Consider the following 23,462-nt stretch of genomic DNA (forward strand, 5'->3'; position numbering starts at 1 on the left):
TGTTCTCACCCTCAGTAAGGGGGATACACTTGGAAGAACACACCTGGGAGGTTCACAGTCAGGTCTGGATGTGGCTAACCTGCCGCCTTCCCATTCCAGATCCCTGGTGTAAAGGAGGTGGGAGCTGTGGTTAGAGCCTGTGTATGTCCTGAGGGTAAGGCTGACGATATTTGCTAAAGGATAATGAGAAGAGGCATCAAGAATTTTGCTTGACTGAGCAACTCAAAGGATGAATTTGCCATTTTCTGAGATGGTGAAGGCTACAGAAGGAGTAGATTTAACGGGTGGGAGATTGGAGGATCAGCAGTTTGGTTTTGGACATATTAGTTTTGTGATCCTATTAAACATCAACTGGAAATGTTGAGTAGACAGTTAAATATTTAGGTTTGGATTTCAGGGGAACATTTCAGGCTGGAGATTCAAATTTGGGAGTTGAAAGCATTAAGCTGGTGTTTGAAGCCATGAGCCTGATTGAGATCCTAGAAAGGGAACATGGACAGAGAAGAGAAAGGGTCCGAGGATGGAGCCTGGGGTGGCTTTAAATGCAGATTTCAGAGAAGCAGAGTGGCCAGCAACAGAGACTAAGAAGGACCAGCCAATGAGGAGGGAGACAGACCAAGAGAAGAGAGGTGAAGAAAGTCCTTCAGAGATCAGGGAGTGACTAGCTGGGTCAGACGGAGTTCTTAGGTCAAGGAAGATGAGGACTCAGACGTGACTATTGCTTTTGACCCAAAGACAATGTCAGTGACTGTGATGAATGATGGTATTAGCATATGTTCTCCACCCCTGTCCTCCTGAAGGTCACGATACTCACCTCCATTAGTAACAGATGTGCATAAATTTGTGCATGTGTGTGTGTGAACATGTGCTTGTGTGCATGTTTAGTATCAGAATTCCCTCACCTCAACTACCAGTGATTCTGCTATGTCTTCCAGGGTCTGCCACTCCCCATAAGGTCATTTTCTCCATTAAAGCATGAGAAGAATCAATTCTGCACCTCTTTGATTTCCAAGGCTGGTGTTAAAACCCAGTGAAAGACAAGAGGAGAAATATTTGTGAAGTCAATGTTCCACAGTATTGCCCCATATTAATAGTTACTAATACAACTAATACCCATTAGGTGTGTTGAGAGCCTGCTGTGACCAGGGCCACGTCAAGCATCTTATGTACATTGGCTCTGATCTCACAATAGCCCCATGAGCTGGATATCATTATCCTAAGTTTACAGATGAACAGTCATTAACACACCAAAGGGCACATGGGAGAAGTGGCTGAGCCATTATGAGTTGTGTTTCTATATATCATGCGATTTTCTCCTGAAACTTCATGGTCCCATATGTTATTTTTGTTTCTGCAGAAAGGGCCAAATAAAACACCTGTAGCTGCCATCTGTCTGACCAGTTTGGTGACCATGGCCTTTGTCCTCGTGGGTCAGGTGAATATTCTGGCCCCCATCGTTACCATCAACTTCATGCTGACATACATCGCAGTGGACTACTCTTACTTCTCCCTATCCATGGGTGCCTGCAGCCTCCCTCAGGTGCCTGAGTCAGTGTCCAGGGAGGGCATGGAAGCTCTCCACTGCTCTGAGCACCTGCTCCTGGAGAGGGCTCCCAGCTATGGCTCTGAGGGCGTTGCCTGGAGCCTCACTGAAGGCACTTTGCTGGAATTCACCAAGGACATGGATCAGCTCCTCCAGTTAACCAGTAAGCTTGAGAGTAGCCAGCCCAGGGGAGGAGAGAGCCATGGCATCCCAGAGAATCAAAAGGGGAAGACAAAGAAGGCCACCAAGCAAGCCCTCCAAGATAGCTTCCTCTTGGACCTCAGGTCCCCTGCTTCCTTCCCTCCTGAAGGCTCTGACAGATGGCCCGCTGCCTCTTGGGAGGGGCAGGAGCCCTACAGGGACATGCAGGGTTCCAGAAGTGAAGGGACTTGGCCTGGGGAAGCCTGTGGAGGACAACTTTTCTCTGAGCTGAGTAACCAACCCAGGGCAAGTGGAGAAGGTGGGTGCTTTGGAATCACAGTGGGGTCTCCTAACTGGGGTGACTACTCAGTTGTCACAACTCTCTTTCAAGTCCCTAGTTAGTGCATTTTATAGCTGGGTTTAAAATCCTTGTGAGTTTTGCTTGGCATTTACTTTAAAAACGTATGGGCAGATAACAGCTGAATTTGTAATTCTACTGTTACAGATGGTTCATTTTAAACAGAAATTTCTATCTACTCCTGTTTGTTAGAGCTGGGAGCCATGGCTAATAATTGAATATTAATTTCATTTTACTCAAAAATCAGCCACCATGAATGAAACCAGTTTCTCCTTTCAAGGGAAGTGGAAATGTGTTGTGACAAATTGCCTGGCAGGAACTTCGTATGTTTTGTCTCTGGAAGATGAATCTCCCAAACCAGGCAGGAGGGGATGGAGAGACAGTGGCTAACGGAGCATAGCTTTGTTTCGCTTCCTCAAATCTGCAGACCCAGAGACACAGGGAGAGACTCTGAAAGAGAGGCTTCCAGGGCATGAGAAATTCTGAGAGAAAGCAAGAGCTTAGAATTTTGGAGAGTCTTCCATACTCCAGGTGCTTTTCATATATTATTGCATGTAATATAATAGATACTAGCATTTTCTGTTTTACAAATGAAGACCCTGAAGCCCAGTGAGGTCCCAGAGAATCCTCAGAGCTGAGACTTCGCACAGCTGGACATCACACCCAGGTCTCCCTGTATTTGAAGCCCAATACTTTCCTCTACATAATCTGCCCCTTGAGATCTGTACAGACAAGTGTGGGCAAAAAGAAGGAGACAGAGACCTAGAAGGAGATGTCCAAAAATAAATGCTTTATGTTCTCCCATACACCTGCTTTTCCTTCTTTACCTCCAAATTGGTGGGAGGTTTTTAATGGTAAGAACATTATCAAAATTTTAAAGATTATTTTATTTTTTGTCAAAGTAATAAGAGTACAGTTTAATCAGTCAAGTGGAATGAAAAGTCACATAATCAGATATAGTAGTTCCCACTCTACTATACCATCCCTTTTATCCTTCTCCAGCCCATAGTTCCACTCCAAGAAAATCCTGCTTTCAACCAAAAAATTGCTTCTTCTGTTAACCTTCATGTTACTAAGTAATATATTTGCATTGCTGCTTCTTGATATGTCAGTTTCAGATATGATCTTTTGATTTCCTACTATGATAAATGAAGAATTAACTCATTTATGCCACTGATTTCTTATCCAATGTCTTTAGTGTAATTGCATCACAGTTTTTTTAATTAACTGAATAGCTACTATTCAAATTATATCACGATTAAGTGAATATTGCTTAACTCTGAGCCATATATTATACTATGATTACATTTCCTTTTTAGTTCAACCTTTTCTATTTCCTGGGGTTAATAATAGCCTTGGTTTTTTATTTGCTTGGTTTTCTGCCCTCATTTTTCTCTAAGTGCTCTGGCAGATATGCGAACACCTCTCAATGTTATTTTCCAAATGCTCGAATTCTTCAGAAATTTATCATATTCATTTGTTTTTTCCCCTCTGTCCCATGGCTGCTATCCTGATCCACTCTAGAGCATCTGTTCTCTAGGCCTGCTATAAAGCTGTTGTCTTGGAATTCCTCTATCATACTTGTGTGTCAGGTCCAGGGAATAAGAGATTTCTTAGATGCAATATTATGATAGACTTTTTTTTTTTTTTTTTGCCTGCCCAGCATCAAATGACTTCCCTGTGTTTTGAAGAATTTCTAAGGTTACGAGTCTTGGTGGGAGGCAAAGCAAGCCTTTCACACTGAAAACTGAAAATGTCAGATATTCAGTTTTCCAGCCCCTCCTACAACCCAACCAGAGTGCAGGCACAGGACCAAGGATCGGCTAATCAGATGAGCCCTCCATATACTTGGAACTGGGAACTGGAAACCTGAAGAAATGGAGATTTTGAAGAACTCCCTGGAAGCAGGATGGTGGCTGCAGGATGACTACATTCTTGGCTCCAGTATTTAGGGCTTTCTGGGTCAGTGGGCGGGCTGCAGTGTCTAGACCTTGGTGCCTCTAGCACTGGTGACCCCACTAGACTGCTCTGACATAAAATTTTGAGTGTTGTCCCTGGCTATGTAGCCCTGAACTTGATTCGCTAGCCTTTCCAGCTGTTCTCAGAGACTTGGAAATGTCTTTTTAGCTGGTTATATTGCTGCTTCTCATGAAACCACGTGGGGTTTTTTGCTAAAGAGGAAGGGGATATTGGGTAACAGCAATCAGTCTATGCCGCAGTTATCCTGTTCTTAATTTCCAAGAGCTCTTGGTTGTAACCTGATTTGTCCTTATCCTTTTTTAAAAAAATTGAATGTCAATTCATTCTTGTTCTATGGATACAATGCTTATCTCTCTGGTGACATTACTTATTCTCCCTTTAAAGTCTATTCTGCCCTGTGTTCTTTAGTTTCTTTTCTCTTCGGCTTGGTCTCGCTCTCTTTTATGTTGGAGACTTTACTAAAATGTCTATGGCTCTTTTGATTTTAATTTCTTTTCCTGCTTAGAAGTAAGTATTAAAAGCTGTTCAAAGACCTGCATCCTGGGCAGGGCTTATTGACTGGTGCACCTTACTGTAGAGTGATCAGGCTTCTTCACAGGAGGACCCCCAAATGGGACTAGCTGGAGGTTTTCCTCTGGGGCTCTTCAGTTCCTCCAGAGAAGAGTCCTTTAATTTCTTGCATGGGGGTCTACCAGATGGCTGCTTGTATTCAGGAAGCCAGGTGACATAAGGGAGTTGGAGGTGTCCCACTACATAGGATATAGACTTTCACTGAATTCCCCAGTTTCTAGCTCCATTCCCCCACTCTTTTCAATGTCTAGTATCCCAAGTCCGGGCACCTCTCTGGTTTGATTTCTTCAGAGGAACCCCCCTTGGGGAGGGGTTCAGGTAAAGAGGAGTTGTTCCCTAGTTGCATGGCCAGAGGAAAGATCTTGATGTCTGTTTCATATACAGTCTTGCAACCAGCCCCCTGCATCTTGTCACTTCTCAGGGACAGGTGCTTCCTGGTCCTGAACTTTGTGGGGTCTACTGGGGTGCTCCTGGCCTGCATCCTCTCTGTGGACCCTAGAGTTTGTCCTCCTCTGCTCTGCTGTCTGTTACCACTCCTCCATCACCTCTCCCCCTTCCAAGACTTGTTATCTTTCCTCTCATTCTCCTTGTGTTTATGAGTTTATGCCTATTTAATTCTTTTTGTGTCTTCTCAGAGGGTTTCAGCCAAGGTGTGTGGTCACTTGGCCATGTTTAATTGGTGAAGTCGTGTAATCTTAGAAATTCCAGGGCTCCTGCTGAGCCCTCCCTCTCTGGCATCCTGGCTGCCTTCACCTAGGTGCAGGTCCTCAACATCTGGCACCCAGACTCCTGTTAACCTCCACACTTGTCTCCTGCCTCCAGATTCTCCCACATTCTGTTTCTCCTTCTCACTGTCCACTGAATGATCTTTCTAAAAAAAAAAAAAAAAACTCTCATCCTGTTTCCCTTTCTTAAAAACCTTCCTTTAGATTCCATCTTGGTGTGATCTGCAAGATTCTTAACCGTCCTGCCTTGCCTTACCTTCTTGGCCATTTTTCTCATGACAACCAACGCACATGCAACTACAGCCAGACACATGCCCCAAACACATCATGTTCTTTATCCCTTCCTGCCTTGGCCCATGCTGTTTTGCCTTCTCAGGTTGCTTCACTTCCCCCTTTTCCATCTGAAAAAAGCCAATGTATTGTTTCAAATCTATCTAATTTTTCAGACCCCCTCTGAGGATTCCCTGATTTCATCTGTGGAAGCATGATGTTTGAGTCACATGAGTGGTAGAAACACTTACCATATTGTTTGATACATTTGCTTACACATTTGTCTTCAAGTCTACTCGTCTGTCTGTCTTAAGGAAAAGAAATATAAGTTTTACCCCTTTTCCCCTAGTCGGTTAGCTTTCTTTAGTCACAAATCAAGTCTTTCTACCTTGTGTTCATCACAATATTCCCACATAGTACGTGGCACTGACAAACACTCAGTAAAGGCTAATTGAATTGATGAACAATTGTACAAATATTGGCTAAAAATGTTTAAACATTGATAGGTCAAGTAGAATAGAAAGGGTTAAACTATTATTAGAACCCCATGTGTGACGAACCAGATGCCATAAAATAGTAAGAATCAAAGCACTATTGAATAAATAATATTGAGAGCAAATGGATCAGAAAAATTAACTCAGGGCTATATTTGATACCTTATATAGCCACACAGTCCTTATTTATACCAGCTGCACAAGAGAGATATTTCTGACTATTGAAGACATCATCAAAGACAAAAAGGATCTGATTAAGCAGGAATAAAAAACATTTGCACAACACAGTGTCACAGAAGGAAACAATGATTCTGACAGACACAACTGATAAAAGCATACCTTCCAAAGCATATTATTTTTAAAAACAGGAAGATCAAAATCCAGATTCAACAGAAGAGAGTTCAGAGGAGATGAGCCCTCAGTTTACATGGGAAAGACCAATGCCCAGACTCATTTGTTGTCCATTCAATGAACTAACTTTCATGGTTGAGTGTTGAATGTTGTTAGTAGCTAAAAATAGGCAGCATTTATTGAGCTTGTCCGTTGTGCCTGGCATGGAAGATAATCACTTAACACAGATTATCTCAGCTCAGCTCAGCTCCGATTTAGGCAGTGTTGGTACCTTTTTACAGATGACAGAAGGGAGGCTTGGGGAAGTTAAACACTTGCTCCATTTGACCCCAGGTCGGTCTCACTTTATAACGTGTGGTCTTAACCCCTACACAATGTGTGTGCTGCCTGGTGGTCAGTATCTTTTATGAAGTAGGCCACAGTGTTGATTAAATGAACCTAAATTAAACCACTGTTAAGATGTCATTGCATATCTGTTAAGCTATCAAAGATTTAAAAAACAGTAGGTCGGTGGTTATCAGCTATAGGTACACATTGCTGGAAGCAATGTCAATGGATTCATTCCTTTTGGACCTGTTGATTAAATTTGGGAGGTTTTCTTCAGAAACCAGCAGTTTTGCTGCCACAGGGAACAAAGTTGTGGGCCGGGTCTTTAGAAGCTCAGTGTGGTGAGCTCAGTAGAAAATGGGATGGGAAAAGCCTCAGCTTTGCTAGCCAGAGGTAGCAGACCCAGCGAGGGTGAGCAGTGGAGCAGCCAGAAATTTAACAGGAAAATCCTAGAAGTGAGAGTGCCGTAGAAAGACCACAGGTCCCCACACACCCCTGCCTGGGGACCTACGAGAGAGAATGCCGATAGTCAGAGCCAGCGGAGACTGGAGACTGGCTGCAGCTGCCCTGTGCTCCCCGACCCGCACACAGATCCACAGGCAGAAGGTGGAGGCCTCCTGGGCCTGGCGGATGGGGCAGCTCCATGCTGGTAAGAACTGGGGTGGGGTTGGGGGCAGCCCGGAAGGAAAGCCGTAGACTCTCCCGCTCTTCCCCTCAACTCCAGCGTTTTTTTAAAAATAAACACTTCTTATTTAGTTGTCCCCATTTGGTAAATTTCTAGAGCCCTGAGTGATTGTTTTTGATGATTTTGCCTAATTGTGTACTTATCTCTTATGGAGAGGATTTTTGACTTCTTCACATGGCCATAGCTCAAAGTTTCTCTGGTTCAGTGTTTCTGGAGAATCATCTTGTAAGATGTAACAAGAGATATAAAACTATTTAATTACTCTGACGTAGTAAATCTATTGGGGGGGATTGTATTTCAAGGAAACAACCCCACATCAAACAACAAACCATAAAATCTTTCCAGGATCATCATAGCTGCATTGTTAGTGCTAATGACAAACTAGAAATAACTTAAATGTGCAGCATTTAGAAAATGGTTAAAAGAATTTGTAGAGCCAACTTGATAAAATACCACATGGACTTGAAACACCATCCTTTGTGGACCATACCAATGCACATGCTCAGTTTGTACATGCCAGCAAGAACTGTGTGTTCATTTATTCTGATGAAGTTATGGAGTGCATTTGCAGAGCTGATTTAATATCTTTTTTTACTGAAGTACAGTTGATTTACAATGTTGTGTTAGTTTCTGGTATACAGCATAGTGCTTCAGTTATGCATATATATATTATTTTTCACATTCTATTTCATTATAGGTTATTACAAGATACTGAATATAGTTCCCTGTGCTATACAGTAGGAGCTTGTATCTGCAAATCCCAAACTGCCAGTTTATTCCTCTATACCCTGTTTTACCCCTGGTAACTATAAGTTTGTCTTCTATGTCTGTGAGTCTGTTTCTGTTTTGTAAGTAAGTTCACTTGTGTCTTTTTCTTTTGGATTCAACATATAAGTGGTATCATATGATATTTGCCTTTCTCTGTCTGACTTACTTCACTTAGTATGATAATCTCTAGGTCCATCCATGTTGCTACAGATGGCATTATTTCACTCTTTTCTATGGCTGAGTAGTATTCCATTGCATATATATTATATGTACATATAATACATGTGTGTGTGTGTGTGTGTGTGTGTATATATATATATATACAGAGTTGGTTTAATACTGATTTTAAGTAATTTCCAAAAAATTATTTAAATTCATGATTTTAAAAACTAACATAATTGTTTTCCCCCTTCTTACTTAGTCTTTATATCTGCATGGGTGAACATAGAACTTGTTAGACATGGTGCTAGATTTTAAAAGATAATTTAATGTTATGCATTATGTTTATTATTATATTTAATATTTTTAACATGCCTGATGCATAGTTCTGTTTACCTTTTCGGTTGTTTTATGACTAAGGCTTGATAAAGTTGCCTTCCTAGTTATTATTCTAGTATTTCTAACATGAGAAAATGTCGCCTCACACCATTAGTCCATAAGACTTGTTTCTCCCAGCATAATCCCTGAAAAGAGAAAACAAAAAGTTCCTTCAGTCATTCTGGAAGGGTTTTGAAACTCTAGCTGTTTAGGATTCTGAATAATTGTCTGCCTGTGTTGTCATCCCTATTCAAAGTCACTGAGCATCCCTGCCTGAATACTCCCTCACATTGCTGACATATAAAACTTCACTGTCCTTGCTTCGAGGACACACCCCTCCTTATGACTTTCCCTGGAGTTCCTCAGAAAACACACACACACACACACACACACACACACACACACACACATACATATACCTCCCTTGGGTACAGTGTAATTGAGGTTGTACAAGATCAAGATCAAATATGAAAGAGTGAGCTTAACATTTTGCAAATCTCAGAGAGGCAAAAATCTAAGTCCTTCACCAATAGTGTTCCTTCTTAATAACCACAGGGGCAACTGTACTTCACTAAGCCTGTGATTGAAAAAATGAATCATGCATTGGGCGTGTTGAAAGTATGCAGTTTAATCAATGACAATCATAGTAGTATTTCTTCTTTTTAAAAAAATTAATAGAGTCATCAATTCAAATCAGTCATAAATCTTGGCAGAGTTTATTTTAATCCATTATCAGTAAGGAGACATTTATTGAGCACTTCCTATACACAAACTCCTACATGCCTAGATTTAGCTTTTAGAGATACAGAAGACAGTCCTTGCTGTCAAGCTATGAAAGTATAAAATATAAGTATGATAGTTGGAAGCCCATGTTGAAGGCAGACAGATGTTGAGAAGATGAAGACTTCCTGGGGGTCTAAGATGGTTTGTCCTTCACTTAACCTCATGTGTGGGATACTCACTACATTCCAAGCACTGTTCTGGGTGCTGGGGTTGGGAGACATGCTGAATAGACATAGAAAGTTTCTGCTGTCATTGAGCTTGCTTTCTAGTAGGGAAGACACATAATGAATAAGCAAATACAGTGGGAGGCTCTCCTCTTCATGCATTGATTCAGGGACTCAGGCACTTTCCATTTTTATGACTTCACCATCCCCTAGGTCCTTGTCATGTGCAGAGTCAAGACTGAATTGCCGTGTTCAGATTTGGGGCACAGGGAAGAGGCACACCTACTCTCTCAAAGACTTTGGGGCAGAAGTGGCATTCACCACTTCTGCTCAAGTTCCATTGGCGAGAACTTAGTAACATGACCTCTCTAACTGCAAGAGATCCTGGGAGATGTACTCTAACTGGGGTCTCTACTGCAGGAGTGCACTACAGTAAATCAGTGGCTAGGACTAGGAATGGGAGCAATGGAGGTGGTAAGGCATGGTCATATTCTGAATATTTTTTGATGGTAGAATCAACAGGATTTGCTGATGGAATAGCTGTAGGTATGAGAACAAGAGAGGAGTCAAGGATGAATCTTAGATATTTGAGTGAATGCTGGTATCATTTACTCAGTTGAAGAAGACTTGGGAAGAATAGATTTCTGCTTTAGTCATGTTAACGTTTGAGGTGTTTAACAGCCATGTGAGGGATGATATTGAGAAGACAACTAGATACACAAAACTTTAGTTGAAGGGAGAGGTTGGAGATGATATTAACTTGGAATTTTTTTTGTTTTAACTCAGCCAGTCAAAGGCCAGTTGTGATCTGGTCTTTATTTATTTTATTTTATTTTTTAAACTTTTTTTTATTGAGTTACAGTGATTTTATAATGTTGTGTCAAATTCCAGTGTAGAGCACAATTTTTCAGTTATTCATAAACATATATATATTCATTGTCATGGAATTATTAATATATGGATAGTATTTAAAGTCATGGGACTTGCAGAGATCTTCTAGGAGTGAGTATATGCAGAATAAAGAAGAGAGCTGAGGACTGAATGAATGCTGGGATAGTCTAATATTTTAGAGTTGAAAAGAGGAGGTGAGTCAGCAGAGGAGACTGAGAAGAAGTGGGCATTGAGATAGGAGGAAAACTGGGAGAGTGAGGCATCCTAGAAACCAAGAAAAGAATGTGTTTCAATAAGAAGGAAGTCATCACCTGTGTCAGATGCTATCTGAAAGGTCAAGTAGGATGAGGACTGGGAGTCGACCATTGAGTTGGAAAACATTCAAGTCATTGACAACCTTAGGAAGAATAGTCTAAGTGGAATGGTGTATACAATCCTACGAGTGGGTTGAGGAAACAACAGAGGTAGAAACCATATGGATAATTCTTTTGACATGTTTTGCTGTAAGGGAGACAAAGAAATAGGACAGTAGCTAGAGGGTGACCAGGATGTATTTGTTTAGTTGGGAGAAATTACGCTGTATTTGTACTTGATAGAGATGATTTAGTAGAGGATGGAAAAACTGATGACAAAAAAAGCACACTCCTGAAGCAGGGCACAAATGGAGAGATGGGCCTTAGGTTGGAGCTGGGACTGTCCACTCTAAAAATGAAAAGGCAGATGAGAGGGTACAGATGCCAAGTGGGTTGGTAGATTTGGTGATGAGAAAATATTAAAGCTTCTTTTGAGAGGAGAGTTTGTAAATTTGTTATATCAGAGAGTAAGAGAATGAGTTGACTAGGTTTAAGACTGCTGAGTAATGCTGAAATGTGGAAGCAGATGATAAACACAATATTCTTGGACCATGGAATCTAAGCTAGATAAGAAGGTGGTGAAAAGAGAAGGTAGATGATAGAAAGTAAAAAACATACTAGGGAAAGTTGACTGAAAGTTCCTCTGCAGGCTATAAATAGTTGGGGTGGGAGACAGCAGAGCAAATGAGAAAAAAAGGAGGTGACAGGCTGAGAGTAGATTGATTGGAATCATAATTTAGGAAGTGAAAGCTTCCTGGTAAAGACAAGCCTCAAGTGTGGCCAAGGGATTTAGTTGTTGGGGAGAGTGGAAGTTGTCTTTTAGGCTGAGTTACAATATTAGAGAAGAGGAACCCAGAGGTATTCGCTAATGAAAATACTAGAGGGTTTGATAACAAATTAATAACCAAGGATTTGGCTCATTTATTTTTTAGATTTCTTCCCAAAGTCTGGGCTCCAGGAAAAAGATATCCAGAGACCAACTTCTTTCTACAGCCGCATATGCAACCCCTGGGTCTCCCTGTTGGGGGTGAGTAGCTTCATTTTGATTGTCCTTGAGATGTAATTCAGGTGGAGCTGTGTCATTTTGCAGTGGAGGGTAAGGGAGGAAAGAGGGGAGTCTTCATTAGGAGCAATGTGATTTAATTGCCTATTATATTAGAATTTAGATGAGGCTACATATGGCAAGATTACATTTAATGAACCACTTATTTTAATCAGTGGTTTACTTTTTAAATAATTAATCATCTCCAATAACCTCTGGGTCACCAAATTTCTAGGTACATCAAATTAGCACAATTTCACTCTAATTTGTTTCTTCTGGAAAGGAGTAGGACAAGGAGCTAGAATGGAATATTGATTGATTGTTGATTAGAGGGTACTTTCAGGAGGATGTCTTCTCAAATATCTGTTTGAGAGATTTTTTGAATTATGAGTGAACTTCAATTATTCAGACTTTTATAGTGATCAGAGGTTGGTGATATGGACTGTTGTTTCTTAAGGGCCTAGCCTTATGCTTGCTTACCATGAAATAAACCATTAGTAAACTATCCTTCCTACTCTGTTTCCACAGGCTTTTGGGTCCCTTCTCATCATGTTTGTGATCCAGTGGGTCTATACCCTGGTTAACATAGGTGTTGCTGCCATTGTGTATTTCTACATTGGTCGGACCAGTCCAGGGCTTCACCTGGGTAAGCAACAGAGCTGTATTGCCACCACTTCTTGTCTTCTTTTTTAGCATTTACTGAAAAAATGTGTTTTGAAAACCTATTAAATGCCAGCACTGTCTCAAATACGAATCCCATTTTCAAGGAGCTGACAGTCTAGGAGAAAAAATATGGCATTTACATAAATGGTGACAAATGAAAAATAATAATAACTTGTGAGGTTTATAAGACATGTAGAAGTAAAATGGATGACAACAATAGCATAAGGGCCAGGAGGGAAGAAATGGGAATATACTATTGGAAGGTTCTTATACTATAAGTGAAGTACGAAAATACCACTTAAAGGCAGACTGTGAGGAGTTAAAAATGTGTACTACAAACCCTAAAGCAACTACTAAAATACGGGCATACCTTGGAAATACTGAGTTCAGTTTCTGCCCTAAGAAGAATACTGCAATAAAGCGAGTCACACAAATTTTTTTGTTTCCTAGTGCATATAAAAGTTATGTTTACACTATACTGTAGTCTATTAAGTGTGCAATAGCATTATGTCTAAAAAAAGTACATACTTTAATTTTAAAGTACTTTATTATTAAAAAAATGCTAACCATCATCTGAACCTTCACCAAATTGTAGTATTAACATTAAAGATCACTGATCACAGGTCATCGTAACAAATATTATAATAATGGAAAACTTTGAAATATTAAAAGAATTACCAAAATATGACACAGAGAAACAAAGTGAGCAAATGCTGTTGGGAAATGGTGCTGATCGATTTGCTTGATGCAGGATTGCCACAAACCTTCAACTTGTAAAAGATGCAATACTGAGGAGCACAATAAAGCAATGTACAGTAAAATGAGGTATGCCTGTAAAACCACGAAGAGTTACAATAAGCCAATAAAGGGGATAAAACTGAATTTAAAATACTCAAAAATAAAGCAGAAAAAGATAATAAAGGACATATGGGCAAACCAAAAATAAATAACGAGGTAGTTTATATAAACCTGGCCATATCAATAATCACATTAAATATAAATAGTCTAAACAGTCCCAATTAAATAGTCTAAACACTGAGACTGTCAGACTGAAAGGATATAAAGCCTGATCCTACTATATGCTGTCTACAAGAAGCTTACTTTAAATATAAGTTAAAAGTAAAAAGATGGAAAAGATATATCATGATAAGATAAATCAAACAAAGCTGGAGTGACTATATTAAAACCAGACAAAGTAGATTTCAAAGAAAAGAATATTACCAGGGATAAAGAGGATAATTTCATAAAGATAAAGGGCAAATTAATCAAGAGGGCATAATAAATCATAACTTTTATGCACTTGAAAGCAGAACTTTGAAATATATAAAGTAAAACCTTGATAGATCTGGAACAATAGGTAGAAAAGTTCTCAATTGTAGTCAGAGATTTCAGCACCTCACTCTCAATAACTGATAAAACAAATAGGCAAAAAAATCAGTAGGGCTTTAGAAGACTTGAGTAACATTATCAACAAACCTAGTCAAACTGATATGTATAGAACATTCCACCTAACAACAGAAGAATATATATCCTTTCCAAGTGTACATGAAACATTTACCAGGATAAACCATATTCTAGAACATTTCTCAAAGGTCTCAGTAAATTTAAAGGCATTAAAGTCAATTCAAGAACAAAGGGGAAGTAAAATAGAAATAAATACCAGAAAGATATCTGGAAAATCCCCAAATGTTTAGAAACTAAAGAACCCTAAATAACACTAAATGACTAAGAACACTAAATAAACTGAAGACTAAATAACTCTTGGTTCATAGAAGAGATAGTGAAATTAAAAAGTATTTTGAACTGAATGAAAATGAAAATTATACTTACCAAAATTGTGAGATGCAGCTACTTTTATTAGAGAAGCATCAAATGCTTCTATTAGAGAAGAAAAAAGATCTCAAATCAATGATTCAAATTTTCAACTTCAAAAACTAGAGAAAGAACAAATTAAACCCAAATAAGCAGAAACAAAGAAACAATAAAGATTAAAGTAGAAATCAATAAAATATAAAACAGGAAAAATACAGAATGCCAGTGAAACAAAAAGCTGGTTATATGAGATCAATAAAATTCACAGACCTCTACCAGACTGATCAGAATAAAAGGAGAGGAAACACAAATGACCAATACCAGAAGTGAGAGAGATGACATTACTAGAGAGTCTACAGATATGAAAAGGGAAATAAAGAAATATTATGGAGGTGGAGGATATAGCTCAGTGGTAGAGTGTGTGCTTAGCATGCATGAGGTCCTGGGTTCAATCCCCAGTACTTCCGTCAAAATCAATCAATCAATCAATCAAATTACCTCCCCCAAAACAAAACAAATAAAAACAAAAATATATTTAAAAAAGAAATATTATAAACAGCTTTATGCCAATAAATTTGACAACTTCAGTGAATTGGACACATTCCTTGAAAGATACAAACTATCAAAGCTCACTCTAGAAGACATATAGGGCTATTTATGTCATCTATTAAAGGAATTAAACTTGTCATTAAAAATTTTCCCATAAAGAAAACCCTAGGCCCACTCAGATGGCTTCACTACTGAAACCTATCAAATATTTAAGGAAGAAAGAATATCAGTTCTATACAAGTGCTTCACAAAATATCCCTCATGAACATAGATGTAAAAATTCTTAACAAAATGTTAACAAATTGAATACAAAATAATACAAAAAGCATAATAATACATCATAATCAAGTGGGTTTATCCCAGGAATTCAAAGTTGGTTTAACATTCTTAATCAATCAATGTAATTCACCATATTTACAGGCTAGAAGAGGAAAACTTCAAAATATTTCTGAGAGGAAATTGAAGAAATAAATGAATATATATACTATATTCATGAATTGAAAGATTCAATATCTTTAAGATGTCACTTCTCCTCAGAGCTTTCTATGGAGTAGATACAATCCCCAGCAAAATCACAGCTGCCTTTTTTGTAGAAATTAGAAAGCAGATCCTAAAATATTTATATGGAAATTCAAAGGACCTAGAATAGCACAATCTACTTTGTAAAAGAAAACCAAAGTTGGAGGACTAAGATTACCTGATTTCAAAACTAATTATAAAGCAAAAGTAATCAAGACAGCATGGTATTGGAAACAAGATATACAAATAAATCAATGGACAGAGTAGAGAGTCCAGAAATTGCAAAGGCAATGCAGTGGAGGAAAAAAATAATCTTTTCAGCAGATGGTGCTGGAATAGTTGGAAATCTACAAGCAAAAGACAAACTTTGATCCATAAATTATACAATGTAAAAATAGCTCCAAATGGATCCTAGAAAATACGGGAAAAAAACATTTTGACTGTGAGTGAGGCAAAGATTTCTTAGATACAACATCAAAAGTAGGAAAAAATTTGATAAATGGACTGCATCACAATTAAGGTTTTTGATCTCCCAAACACACTTAAGGAAGGCAAAGGCAAGCCATAGACTCTGAGAAAATATTAGTGAATTGTAAGTATCTAGAATATATAAAAACTCTCAAAACTCAATAATAAGAAAACAACAAAAAATTCAAAATGGGCATAAGTTTTAAATGGATTTCAGCAGAGAACATATATGGATAACAAATAGGCACATGAAAAAATGCTCAATGTGATTAGTCATTAAGAAATGCAAATTAAAACCACAATATAATATTACTACACATCTGTTAGAGTGATTAAAATGAAAAATACTGATCATGCCAAGTGCTGACAAGGATGTGGAGCAGCTAGAACTATCATGTACAGCTGGTGAGATTGTGAAAATAGTACTATCACTTGGTGAAACAGTTGGGCAGTCTATTAAAAAGTTAAACTTATACCTTCTGTATGAACTAGCCACTGTACTCTTAGGTATCTGTCCAAGAGAATTGAAAGCATATGGTCATACAAAAATGTGTACATGAATATTCATAGCAGCTTTATTTGCAATAGTCAAAAACTGGAAACAATCCAAATGTCCATCAACAGGTGACTCTAAAAATAAATTATACTATAGCCATACAATGGAATACTATTTAGCAATGAAAAGAATGGACTATTGATACACACAATAACATGGATGAATCTCAAAACAACTATGCTGAGTGAAAGAAACCAGATTTAAAGTACATAATGTAATATTTTATGCATATACATGTACAGTTAGTAAAAATGCAAACTAATCTATAATGACATCATTACCAGCAGTTGCCTTTGGATGAGGGTGGGTGTGTGGATGCATGGAAGGGAGGTCTTATGAAGTGGCTTGAAACAGCTTTTGGAGGTGGTGGATACGTTCATGATCTTGCTTGTAGTGATGGTTTTACAACGTATACGTATGTCAACACTCACCATTGTACACTTTAAATGCATGTTGCTTGTTCCAAAAATGTACCTGGGACTTGTATTAATCAGATATTGTAAGACACACAGGCACAGACATGACTGTCATGAAGATGGAAGTCTACACTCACAGAGCCCTAGGAACAGGAGGCATGCATACCATGCAGAGCCACGTGGGGGAGGACCAAGGTTGCTCAGGAGGCAGAAAAGGAAGAGGGGAGAGCATGGCCCAGAGCCTTTATTAGGGTTTTAATGGGAAGCAATGGGCAAGGCCTGTAGGCAGCTGAGTAAGTTTAGGATTGGATTGTTAGAGTAATTTCAGGGGGCTCTAGGTTATAGGGGTGGTCTCTGTTGTACTAGTTGTCTTGTATTTAGCCCTGGGATGATTTAAGGCAGGGGAATATTGGCTTGATGTATCAGTTTGATGAAGGGGACGGTTGTGAGTGTGAGCCTGGATCGGTTGGTTTGTTTATTAAGGGTGTGCTCATAGGGGAGTTGTTTGCCATCTCTAGTAATTAACACCTCTAGGATCAAGACCCCAAATGCCAGAGCATCAGGAATAAAGAAAGGAAGGACATATTATTAATACTCTGTTTATTGCAGGCCAGTTATTCCTCAATAATAAGCCTGTTAAAAAAAATACATTTGAGAGCCCTTGTCACCAAAATTCTGCAATGCCCCAATTTAAACTAAAGCAGTTACATAGTTTCAAGTCCTAACTAAATCAGATGTACTATAACAATCCAGGCAAACTGGAAAAAAAAATCTTCTGAATTAGAGTAGTCTGAAGTATATTTTTGAAAGAAGTGCACTTCAAACACTTAAATCACATGCACATGAAAAATAATGCTTTACAAAGTCATGCTAAGAAGGGTCCTTATATCAGCTAATTTAATGGATAGAATATAGTTTAATTAGCATAGTGATTGTATCAGTGATTTCTTCTGAAATTTCTTAGAAGTTAGTTTGATCTTAAGAAATTTAAATATTTCCCAGAAATCTATTCACAGGCAAGTATGACATCAAATTTCAGGCCAATTTTTTCATCTAAAATTTAGCCAATTTAGAATCTAAATGATGACAAATAAGTAGGACCAGTTAATAAAATGTTTATGTTTAGTTTCTTCCTTCAGACAATGTCAAAATATTTTAGGAGAATTCTCTTTCCAATTGCAGATATTAATGCAAATCTAAAATTTATCCTCCCTTTAACCGTAAGGACCCTAAATGAGACTGTAAATACATGTTATCAGCTGCATACCGTTGACATTAACCCAGATTCTAACATAAGCCTCTTAAAATAAGGCTCACTTCCTGGTCATGTATTGAACATGATCTAATTAACCAATTTTCAACCAGCCATTTATATATAAATATATTATCTGGTGGAGCATGTACATATAAGTGAGTACAAGGAAGCATTTTATAAGACTGCATTTGATTTAATTTCCTAAAGTTATATATAATTCATTATGTGAGATTTTAAAAACCCATACCAAAAGAGAAAAGTTTTTTTTTTAAAAAAAGTTGATAAACCCTATTCTAATCAGGGTGTCTGACGTCAGGATATTTGGTCAGCATCAACAACAATCTCACTTCAGATGTCAGTTCTAGCATTTCTACACGCTGAGCTATTTGATTCACTTAACATGTGTAGGAAATTTCATAAGTGCCAGATCCTATGGGTGTCGTATTGTGAGTGTTACCGATGAAAAAAAATGCATTTCCTGTCCTCGAAGAGAATATGGTCTAGCAGGGGACTTTATAGTATGTATTTGACACAAATCAGCTTGAATCTAAGGAAAAAAGATTATCAAAATTGGAACAAAGAAAAGAAAAGGAAAGAAAAATTCCTAAGACTGAAGTGAACAGGTCCTCTGCTTTTTTCTCTACAAAACATTTCTGGAGTTCAGAAATAAATTTTGGGAAACTATGTTATGGGTACGAAGTCCTTAGCAGGTTGATGTCAGAGAGCATTACAATGAATATTGTTTGGTTAGTTAGACTGAAGAAGTAAAAAAAAAATGTTTGTGCCATTCTGTGTGTGTGTCAGGGGATTCTAGATGCATACGTAGATCCTTCATAAATATTTATGTATATGTCTTCCCTGCAGGTTTAGCCTCCAACTTCAGCCTTTTCAGATGGATGAAGTCTCTTCTGATCCCCTCTTGCAGGTCTGTGCCAATCTGGGGCCAGGACCAGGGCAGATGCGTGTCCCGGGGCCCTGGAAGGTGCTAAGGGTGTCTCGTTCCTAGCTGGGCTTGGGTGAATTGTGGCGTGAACACCTGACCATTGAGAACCTCCAGGACACTCAGTCTGCTCCCCACTGCTCTCCACCACCTAGGCCCCTGTCCTCAGCCCATCAGAAGCTTCCTCTGGCCCATGTCCTTCTCCCTTCTTATCCTCAGGAATCATGAACAGAGGCTTTATTTAGCATCTGACTGCTGAGTGATATAAGTCAAGAGAGCTACCCTCGGTGAGTTCACAGTCAAAGACATACTAGCATGAATACTTACTTATACCTAAGATCAGGGCCCAGAGAACTCCCATCCTCCTTCTCAGCTCAGACGTAGTCAACATGCCTGTACTGGGGAGAGTGCCGAGGCCAAGTACAGTAACAGCATAGCGATCCTGGAGGAGTTCCGAGGGACCCCTATGTTCAAATACCCAAGAAAAGGGAAGAACCAACAACCCTCCTGAGAAACAGGAGAAGGCCTCACTGCCAATGCTTCCTCACCTTTGAAGGCCTCATGACTCTGAAAAATTACTTCCCTCCCCTTTTAGTATCAGTGAGGAGCCAAAGCTGCAGGCTGGGAAAACCCAGGCAGAACCCAACCAAGTGTTTATTTGGTTTCATTTTGTTGGTTTGGTTTTGAAACGCTAGATGTCTGGGTTGTACTTGCCAGTATTTCCACCTTCCATGCCTAGGCATTGCTAATGGGTTTTGGGACCCTTTCCCATTGATCCCTGATGTAAGTTCGGAACTTTTACCCATTGTTTTTATTGTGGTAAAATACACATACCACAAAATTGATCATCTTCACCATTTTAAAGTGGACAGTTCAGTGGTGTTAAGTACATCCATCCTGTAGTGCCACCATCACCACCGCGCAGCTCCAGAACGCTTCATCCTGCAAAATGGAAACTCTATACCCGTTGAGGAGTAACTCCCCATTCTTCCTTCCCAAGAATCCTTTTTAAGACAGTTCTTTATAAGCACTGCCAGTTGGTTCAAACTGGCACTAGAAATGAAGCCTCGATGCCAGAGCCTAGAATGATGAAGGAAGGGGAAGGGGGGCTGTGGAAAGCAACAAGGAGAGGGCTGGTGGAGAGGTGGTATACAGGGGGGTTCCTGGCCCTCTGCTTGGAAGCTGAGCTAACCGTCCTGTGTGGAGTGGTAGGAGGGGCGGGTCACCTCTCTGCCTCTCTTCTAGGCTGAGGGACCAGGTCGGGTGACTCAGGTCACAACACATCTGCACCCACCGCTTCCCCCAGCCTCCTGGTCTGAGGGAGTGGAGTTTCACGGGAAGTAGATTCTGTGTGGAAGCTGCCTGCCGATGCTGGGCTGCAGGTGGTGTGTGATTGAGACTATTTGGTCTTACCCAACTTACACGAATATTTTTAGGCATCTCTGCTTTTAAAGCCCACAAAGGGCCATGGGAGGCCGCTACTCCTTGTCTTGCACTCTGAATTTCACCTCTGAGGGCACCATAGTGCTATGCAGAAAGAAGAATGTATTGGGACGAGATTATTCTTAGACCAGAACAGTGCTTTGGTTGGGAAAGAGCCTGGTCCACACTGTTCACGGCTCTGTGGGCTTGCGGAGGGGCGGCGGGGACCTCAGCTGAGACTCAGCATCAAACGTGCTGCCTCACCATGGCTACCAAGCCACATTTTGTGGCGGTTATTCAGTGAAAGGACCAGGAAGTGGTGATCCATTTAAAACCAGAAATGGGTAGCCATGTTTTCTATTTTGTCATCTTGAATTTTTTCCACAACTAGAGCTCCACATGCTCTTCAAAACCAAAGGACAATAATATGGTAGGGTGTTTGGGGCAAAGGAATTTGGCTATGTTACCTCCTCTGTTACACCTGCAGTTCCCAGAATCATGTGAAATTAAGCCTGACCATAAGAAGGCTTTCTTTCCTGAAGTCCTAGCAACTGCCCAGGTGAGAATTCCTAGGCCATTCTAGACTAACAAGTGAAGTGTATTATATCCCTGAACTCGGAAGAATACAATGGTTTTACCTTGGGAAAAAAAAATATTGGTGAGAAAATAATTCATTGGCAAAAACACACGTTGGCTGGGATGGCATTTCTGTCACTTCCTAACCTTACTTCTTGAAGATTCAACTTTACAAAAGTTAATTCATGTCTCAGAAAACCTCAGCTCATCTAACTTAGATGTGCTGTCATCAAGTACTGCAAAGCCTGAGTCCTGTGATCTGAACTCCTGTAACAGCACTTTTTTTTTTTTTTTGGTCAGTTGAAGCTTTCTGCTTGAATTCCATAGATTCATACCAAGTTTTCTACGGCTTTTTACCACTATCAAATATATTCCTCATCTAAACAATAGAACGTTACTCCTCATAAAGTAGATGGTTCTTTTAAGGTAAAATTTTAAGAGGAAATCTGTGCCTAAGGTGTGATTTCAGGACCTGATGTAGACTGTGGGAACTAGAAGGGACCTGGGGAAATGAGAAAACAGAGGAACAAGGAGGCGAAGAGGTTCCCCCCGCCCCCGAGGCCACCAGGCTGACTGGCGGCGAAGCTGTGACTGTCTTCTGTGGATACCCTGCTGGCCGGGCTGACCTTTCCTTACTCCCTCTGCTGCCAGCACTTTCCCTCACGTATCCCTAACATTTTTCTTTACCAGTTGATTCCGACGCCAACGCTATGTAAACACTTCAGTGACAATAGAATCCAAATCAGAACTTGCTCGTTGTCTTCAAGCCAACTTGGTGCCAAAAGCCTTTGCACTTGATCTCATAGCTGCTTGCTCTGTAAACCTTAGCTCTGGAGATCGATCCTCATTCAACTTTCTTTCCAGTGAGCCAAAGGGAAGGTTTCTCTTTCTCTTCCATTTTCCAGCCTCTCCATTCCATTATTTCATTTGACAAGAAGATCCAAGTAAAGCTATAGAGCCCCGACACGACAGCATTTGGAAGGTTATTTTTGCACTGTTTTATACCTTTCTACTAACAGAAGGTGAATGTCACACTCCCTCTTTGTTTGATTCTTATTTCTCATACTTTGGGTTCATTAAGTGTCTTCCATATAGCTTTCAGCAGTTATGGTGTTTAAATGCACATTAAGTAATAAGCACAATGACCTTCCGCGAATAATTTCTCCGTCCCAGAGGAGACTTACTGCCACTGTTGAGCACATGGTCTTTCCTTCTGACCGTCCTCCGTGTTTCTCTCACCAAAGGACCTTGCGATCCCCACAAGAGCAGATAGTTTTGGCACCATCCCTGGCTAGGGTTGACATGGAGATGACTCAGCTCACCCTGGAGAACACAGACTTCGCCACCCGGGATCGCTACCACCACTCCTCCTTTGTGAGTCGGGAACAGCTGATGCCGCGGTACTAGAGTACTGAGTCCTTCTGGGACCCTCCCCTCCTGGAGCTGTCCAGGGCACAGTGGACTCCAACCCAAGAACCTCTGTGGAGCTGGTTCTCCTGGTAAGATACTCAAAGATCTGTCCTCTCACTGCCATTCTGGACGATGGAAATATGGATTCTGGTTGGGAGCATCACGTCTAACCAGAGTACCCACTGCAATGGCAGTGGCGCCTGAAACATGTGTCTGATCTTAAGAGCTCCCTGTGGACACCAAGACTTGCAGGTGTGGAGAACCAGACCAGATTGCTTGTTCTGAGGGCCACAATAAATGGTTATTTTAAGTGTTATTTTATTATTTATTCTTTGAGTAAATAATAGGCTTGCATAGTTCCAAACACCAAAGAATAGTCATATATATAGTGAAAAGTCTTCCTTCCATCCTTGTTCCCCACCTGTCCAGTTCCCATCCCCTGCCCCAGAGATAACCACCGTTCTTAGAAATATTCCTTGCATTTCTTTATGAATATACAAGCAAAAAGGAATGTAGATTTTTATGACCCCCTTTCATACACAAAAGGTAGCATATGACAACATGTGTTCTCCACCTTGCTTTTCCCCTTAACCGTCTATCGTGGAGACATTTCCATATCAATACACACGCAGTCTCCTCATTATTTTTCATTGTCTGAATGTGCTATAATTTATTTCAGCAGTTCTGCAATAATGGCATTTGGATCGTTTCCAGTCTTTTGCTATTACAATCAGTTGTGCAGTGAATAATCGTGTTCATATGTACAAACATAAGGAATATCTGTAGGATAAACTCCCAAAAGTGGAATTGCAAGATCAAAGGGCACACGCATTTGTAAGCTATTATTGTTTCGTCAAGGTCTTTTTGATTAAAAAGTTAAATTACCATGAATTA

General features: G+C 39.9%; 1 protein-coding gene across 2 annotated transcripts in view; it reads left to right on the plus strand.

Moving 5' to 3' along the window:
- Positions 1–23,462, plus strand: part of SLC12A8 (solute carrier family 12 member 8) — a 120,984-nt gene extending 97,522 nt beyond the window's left edge. For both annotated transcript variants that reach the window (XM_031454520.2, XM_031454510.2), the window contains exons 10-14: positions 1,358–2,003; positions 11,873–11,967; positions 12,511–12,628; positions 19,085–19,145; positions 22,403–23,462. In XM_031454520.2, the coding sequence (XP_031310380.1) occupies positions 1,358–2,003; positions 11,873–11,967; positions 12,511–12,628; positions 19,085–19,145; positions 22,403–22,565 (1,083 nt within the window). In that variant the 3' untranslated portion in view covers positions 22,566–23,462. The remainder of the gene's footprint in view (positions 1–1,357; positions 2,004–11,872; positions 11,968–12,510; positions 12,629–19,084; positions 19,146–22,402) is intronic.

Source organism: Camelus dromedarius, chromosome 2 (assembly GCF_036321535.1).
Source record: "Camelus dromedarius isolate mCamDro1 chromosome 2, mCamDro1.pat, whole genome shotgun sequence".
NCBI classification, from domain to species: Eukaryota; Metazoa; Chordata; class Mammalia; order Artiodactyla; family Camelidae; genus Camelus; species Camelus dromedarius.